Source organism: Lolium rigidum, chromosome 7 (genome assembly GCF_022539505.1).
Source record: "Lolium rigidum isolate FL_2022 chromosome 7, APGP_CSIRO_Lrig_0.1, whole genome shotgun sequence".
NCBI lineage: Eukaryota > Viridiplantae > Streptophyta > Magnoliopsida > Poales > Poaceae > Lolium > Lolium rigidum.
The window spans coordinates 280,856,001-280,862,684 of record NC_061514.1 but is presented as its reverse complement, the minus strand read 5'-3'; the positions used below and the strand labels follow the sequence as shown (position 1 = coordinate 280,862,684).

The following is a 6,684-nucleotide window of genomic DNA, read 5'->3' as shown; positions in this document are numbered from 1 at the left end:
GTATGTGCCGAGAGTTCATTGCTGAGGAACTAATTCAGAAGTGTCGCCGTGGTCTCAGTCTACCAGATAGTACAGTAGATCATAATGCACACGAGGAGCCGTCCCTGTTGGTGCCCCAGGTTGCAGCTTCAGCCACAAGAAGAACTGACCCTTCGCCATCGCCAAGGAAGCCAGATGAGCCTCAAAGGGATCGCAGGCAGACCAATAAACTGGACGAGTCTCCAACACTTTCTCCATGTAATCGCGAACAAGCTCAGCCAGAGGAAACGCAAAGTAATCATCTTTACACACTGAATCTCACGTACAAAGCATAAGCGCACACTGCCACATACCCAGTCTGCAGTTTATTCAAACTTCTGCTAGTACACGATGGCGACCTCTATATAGATCCACGGATTTCGATAAGGTTCACAACGTCGTGATATATAGCAACTAGGTTTACCACGAGGCACTAGTCGTCTCCAACGCAGATCTGAACGCCAAACAGAGCTACTGCTACTCATTCGCTAACAGAGACGGACCTCTCTCTTCGCGCAGACCTTCCGTAACGCCCATCAGAAGGCGTTGGGCTCCTTGATCTGCTGTCAGCGGGTGAACGTGAGTAAGACTCCTCTCTAAACCTGCGCCTTGAGTACTGAGGAGAGGGAGACCTGTCACGGTAGCAAACAGGTTTGGAGTTCCATTCAGGTCCCGGGAGTGAAGAAACTTGACTAGCAAAATCAATGAAGATGCAGAGGAGGAGCAATCGTACCTTGAGTAGCTACGGCCTCGGTAAGATTGCCGGGCCCTCGGAGAAGGAGAGTACCGCCGATCGTAAGACCGGCCTCTGCTATGGCCTCTGCTACTGCAGACATGCGCAAACAAACAGTAAATGGAGCGGCCATGCATGCATTTGGAGCTTAACTGATGATTCTCGGTACATGTGGTAGGAAGAAACACATACCTTTCTCTGGTTCTCATCTCACCAGGCTTCTTTCTGTTCTCCTGGGCGAACACAACTGCTATTTCTCTGCCAAGAACAACCTGTCCATCCATATAGTATTTTGCATCAGCAGCATCGGCAGGATCGAAGTACTGGACGAACCCAAATCCTCGCGGCTCCCTGTGACGGGTCCAAAACAAGTAGAAGGGATTATATCATTCCTTCAAAAAGGATAGTACAAATCCGTTCAAGTACACAGCAACCAAACAAGTGTTAACTTCCCATAGTAGTGGACACACACAAATTAAGGGAAACAATTAAAAGGTGCACTCGGCTGCTGACCTTACAGCTGTAAGTCGTAAGAGTACTAATACAGACTTCAAACTCTTCATGAGGACTTGCAAATCTCTTAAACCTGTAACTATATCTTCCGTTCTCTTCAATAGTAATCTTAGTTGCATTTGCATATCTCTTAATTTCCAACTCTATTTCTTCCATTCTCTTCAAATCTCTTAAACCTGTAACTATATCTTCTGTTCTCTTCAATAGTAATCTTAGTTGCATTTGCATATATCTTAATTTCCAACTCTCTATTTCTTCCATTCTCTTCAACAATAATCTTTAACTGCATGTTTCTTAAGTTGCAACTTCTCTAGCCTTCCTTCTCTTCAACAGTACTCTTATGACTTGTCTTCAAAAAATTATTTCCATGTTAATTTCAAGGGTTGATAGAAGTATTTAATGTCTGCTAATACAACTAGAGTAAACAAAAACTTCGTGAGGTGCGTTGTCATAGGACTAAAGCGGCATGTGCAATCATACAAAGCTCAACTAACAAAATATGAATTTGCCATTGCTTTATACAAAAAAATTGCCGATATCCCCAGATTTAAAGGCCAATGAACAGAAGTTTAGTGTCTTACTGAGTATGGTAATCCCTTGGAATATACACATCTTTCAGACGGCCAAACTGCCCAAATGGCCTACGAAGATCATCTGGCCTGCATTCATAATATATCATCATCATGAGTTAAAAGGACTAGGAGGAAAGAAGAAAGTTCCCTAAACTTGCAAAGAATGAGAAAACTACAACTAAGGAAAAAGGAAAACTTCAACCTGAGAAAACAGTGAAGACAGAATGGGAGGACAGAGAGGCACACAGAAAAAAACCAGTCAGCAGAAGATAGCAGAGGTAAATGAGTTAAATGCCTACCTATGGATGCATTCAAATTGATGCATATTGCCTAATGATAAGTGTTGAATCCCCCACGAGGAGAAGACCGGGGCAACAAATTGAAGATATGGTTATTTCCTTACCGCCATAATACATTTGAAACTAAATGCATCAACTTACAAACTACCTTGGTTAAGATGAATGCACCTTTGCTTCAAAAACTATCGAATGCCACAGATGCATTTTTTTTTTCAAATATGCTTAACACAAAGATGAGTTTAGGTATATTATATACACCACACAGAAGAATACACGCAATTACTAGTCTAGGGGAAAGTTGTGCGAAAACCTCACCTGCAGTCCCGGCGAAGGTTCCTGACCAAAAGACTGGTCGGGATATCTCTACCTTGGGCACCAAAACGATCACCACGTGGACTTGGGCTGCGTGCCCTTCCCCTTCCCCTGTAGCCTCTTGGTGGCGGGGATGGACTGTAACTGTAGCCCCTTGCCATATTGGTCTATAATGATAAAACCAGAGGATAGTATTATTGAAATGATTCAATGCGCCACAGAATCACCTTGCAAGTTCTCAGTATGCACATAAGAAGACTGTCAGAGAGGAACGATCTGAACATCAAGCACCTGGCTTGTAAATTCTAGTGGGCATTTACAACGATTCTAGCCTTACGGTTCCACATAGGCTTTACTTGGAACAGGGAGAAGATTCCGATGATCTGTGCACACCATATTTTCTCTATTATACAATGATAAATATGTCATCCGTTTTTCAGAAGTTTTCTAATTTAATCATAGCAATATTGTTATTCTGTTGCGAGCATTACTTGCTAGTAATAAAGATAACACCAGCAACACATTTTTATGTCCTGCTGCTATTCCAAAAGTAAGATAGCGCCAAAATCACACTTTCATGTCTTGCTACAAACTTCCCTTCCTAATAGCACCTTTTAGGATTTTTGGGACTTGGGAGGGGATGCTCCACAGGAGATCCCAGTAATTTTGCCTGATTTTCGAAAAAAACAAGAACACGAACAGCGAGCACACGGATATATTGTCTAAAACTGAACCAGGTCCGCAGGCAAGGGCGAAGACAGCTTTCAGATCAAGAACGCGCATGGGAATTTGCTTTCAGCTTTCAGGGCAACAACGCACCAGGAAGGGAATTTGCTTCAGACCTAAGCAGACGCGCGCGCTAACGAACCAACAGATCTGAGGCGCGACTAGAAGAACCACCAATCATCCGCTTACATCTTCAATCAGGATCATATATCATGAGCGGAACCGTTAAACGCAATCAGGAATCGGGAATTGATCGCAGCGCAGAGATTCAGAAAATAGATAGACCAGACTGATGATCACAAGGAGCCAAGCGACCAAATCGAGCGAAGCTTACCGCGGAGGATTCGGATGGAACAGAGGGGGCGCCGCTCGTCACGGGAGAGAGAGATCAATCAACACTACTGTTTCGTCTAGAGCCCAGAAGCTTCCCGATGCGACGGGCAGGGGCGTTGCCTTTATTTGGCGAGGCGGTGTCGCACGTGTCTGCTGCCGCTGCTCTGTACGATGGAGGAATAGCGAGGAAACGCACATTTCCATGTGTGCCGCGCATCTGGGACGGGCCATTAACATAAATTTTTATTTTTGATTTTTTATATATAAATCTCGAAAATTATAGATTACAAAATGTTTTTAACAAAATATATTTAGAAAGTTGGGAAAAGAATGTTCAAGGAGTTAAATTTTTTGATAACGAAGTCTAAAAATGCCAAATGAGATAACAAGCCTATACGTACAAACAAGATGTTTCCGTGAGTTGAAGAAAAGTTCATACGGCACAAAATAATAGTTCACGAGGATAAAAAAAATCACATTTAAAATAATAAGAATATGAACAAAAACAAAAGAGAAAAACATGGCTCAAAGTCCATTTTCGTACGGCCATGTCCGGCCTGCCACCTGGGAACGCAAATTTGGTACTCAAACACGACTTTGTTGAACCTTGACGTGTTTGTTGACAAGCATCTGATTGCTGCAGCCCCATGGCAGTGGTCGTCCATTTGGAGGTGTCGTGGAGATCGGTGTTTCGGCGGATTATATGTCCAATGAGGTATGTGTGTCCAGGTTTGGTCAGCGAGGTGGCGGCGTCAACCAGGCTGTGGAATTGTGTCCTCTGGCCTCCTCCCTGCTGCAGTGGCCTGTGCTTCTACGCTGTTGTCAGGCCTATGAGGTCGTCCTGAGTCAGTTGTCGCTCGTCATCTCTAGGGATGACAATGTCGTGCAGAGTTGGTGGTTGCAGGCAGGCAGATCTTCTTGTCTTCATCGACTTTGTTGATTGGAGAGGGTGGTTCCGGTGCTCGAGTTGCACAGGGTTGGACCCCGGCCGACACGCCACAACGATATGTGCTCCATCGTTCGCGGCGGATGATTTCTTCGGCTCACAAAGCTTCACATTTTAAATAACGAAACATGGCTCAAAGTCCGTTTTCGCTTGGCCATGTGCCCCCCGGCCTGCCACCCGGGAGAACAAATTTGATATCAAGCACGCCCCTGATGAACCTTGACGTTGACGTGTATGTTCACAAGTATGTGATTGCTGCTTGCCAAAACATCATCCATATCACTGAATCCTTGAGACGATGTACGTGGAAATCCCGTCTTGGAGAAATGCAAAGACAAAATTTACCAATGTTGGCAATGAAAATTATAGGTGGTATGAATAATCGTTGGTGATATTATGAAGATAGGGTTCCTTTATTAGGCGGCCAGGTTCAAGATCGTTGAGAAAAGACCTAACTCTTCATAGGGATGCAAAAGGCAACCAATCCGCCCCGCAGAGCAAAATGTATCAATAGAGATAAACAAATGCAAGATTCCAACGTCATGTGCCTTCTCTTTGCACAAACATCTTGTGCAGCGAATGGGAAAATCAGATCAGACAAACCATGCTAGGATATTTTGTTTGATCGTATGAATATCACATACTATTGTGATGCACATGTATTTTGTGGTCCATGCACCTTATCTATCAGTCTATCACAACTGGGGAAAATATATTGATCCAGTAGTAAGTTATAGCCAGTTAAGTCAAAAATAGGGACAAGATATGGCTCAGATTGAATGATGGGTCGTCTTGTGGCTGAGCATTCCATTTGTAACCATCCGAAAAAGACTATTCCTTTTGTTTTACTATGGAAAGTACACTCGCACGTGTCATTTTCTGGGAGAGACATCCCATCCTGTAAGCCATATATGATATATTCTTAGAATGCAGTGACCTGCAGCTTCCACAAAAATTCTATCTACCAAGAACTCTGTAAGTTACAGAGAGCTCACTACGGCAATGAAGGGGAGTCTTTGCCATGAGTTCCAGACTGACCTCCCTGCTGCTGAGGTGTGGGAGGTCTATGGAAGCCTCCTTATTGGACAGTTGGTGCCTCAATTGCTCCCTGACATGCTCTCAAAGGTCGAGCTTGTTGACGGTGATGGTGGCGTTGGAACAGTCCTGCTTCTCACCTTCCCTCCTGGTTAGAACCTGAACCCATACCCTTCATTTAGCCAAGGATGGTCCATTTTTTTCTTGTTTGATATCATGTGTACCCAGCTACAAGTAATTTCCGTTTTGGTGATTATGTTACCAGGAACTCCTGGATTGGAATTTTACAAAGAAAAGTTCGTGAAGGTCGACAATCAAAATTATGTGAAGGAGGCAATAGTAGTAGAAGGAGGATTTCTGAATTATGGCTTTACGGAGTATTTGGTACGATTTGAGATTACAAGGAAAACAGAAGAGACATCTGTAATAAGGTCAACCATTGAATATGAAGTCGACGAAGACCACATAAGCAATACATCCTTGGTCAGCACCAGTGCTGTAGCTGCTATTGCTGAGGCCATCACAAGGTATATCAAGGAGCAGAAAAGTTCTGAGCAAGCTCCAAAGAAAACCCCAGACAAGCAATCACAGTGATGTGCCAAATAGTGACTTTCTCTATAATTTCTATTTACTGTGTTACGGATTATGTTTCTTGGATAAATAATTGTAAATTATTGCTGTAGTGCTCTGACAAGTATTGTATATAGTTTTGATAAGAAAGCCAAAGTTTATGATACTATGCATCACATATTCATATCAATGTGGACCTGTATACAGTTTTGCAGTAAATATTACACTATTTCTTGAGTTCTAAACTGAATTCAACTATGGTACTTTATTATAAACCACTTCAAAGAATTGCAAATATTTAAGACTGGCTAAATGGATCTAATTGGAGCCAATCTATAGTCTGAAGCTGGGGCACAGGGCTTAAGGCACTTATGCTACCAGCTTAGTAGCCTATTATGTCGTGTGTTGAGCAGCCTTCTCTGTTGACGATTTAACATATTCTTCCTTTTATATAGGCATTGAGAAGAAAGCTTTGCAAATATTTAAGACTGGCTAAATGGATCTAATTGGAGCCAATCTATAGTCTGAAGCTGGGGCACAGGGCTTAAGGCACTTATGCTACCAGCTTAGTAGCCTATTATGTCGTGTGTTGAGTAGCCTTCTCTGTTGACGATTTAACATATTCTT

The 6,684-nt window shown here is 43.0% G+C and overlaps 2 protein-coding genes across 3 annotated transcripts; one reads left to right on the top strand and one right to left on the bottom strand.

The window, feature by feature from the left end:
• Positions 1 to 262: 262 nt before the first annotated feature.
• LOC124674546 (serine/arginine-rich SC35-like splicing factor SCL30A) lies at positions 263 to 3,553 on the bottom strand. Of its 2 annotated transcripts, XM_047210590.1 has the most exons (6): positions 3,508 to 3,553; positions 2,451 to 2,614; positions 1,846 to 1,923; positions 944 to 1,102; positions 752 to 844; positions 263 to 650 (listed from the first exon to the last, which is right to left on the bottom strand). In XM_047210590.1, the coding sequence occupies exons 2-6, from the start codon at positions 2,606 to 2,608 to the stop codon at positions 500 to 502; spliced, it is 639 nt and encodes a 212-aa protein (XP_047066546.1). In that variant the 5' UTR covers positions 2,609 to 2,614; positions 3,508 to 3,553; the 3' UTR covers positions 263 to 499. The 2 variants fall into 2 exon arrangements, with proteins under 2 accessions (XP_047066546.1, XP_047066547.1); XM_047210591.1 differs by lacking the exons at positions 1,846 to 1,923; positions 2,451 to 2,614; positions 3,508 to 3,553 and adding an exon at positions 1,265 to 1,558.
• A 1,837-nt stretch (positions 3,554 to 5,390) lies between these two features.
• On the top strand, positions 5,391 to 6,259 carry LOC124674804 (norbelladine synthase-like). Its single transcript, XM_047210859.1, has 2 exons — positions 5,391 to 5,638; positions 5,753 to 6,259. The coding sequence occupies exons 1-2, from the start codon at positions 5,455 to 5,457 to the stop codon at positions 6,079 to 6,081; spliced, it is 513 nt and encodes a 170-aa protein (XP_047066815.1). The 5' UTR covers positions 5,391 to 5,454; the 3' UTR covers positions 6,082 to 6,259.
• Positions 6,260 to 6,684: the final 425 nt, after the last annotated feature.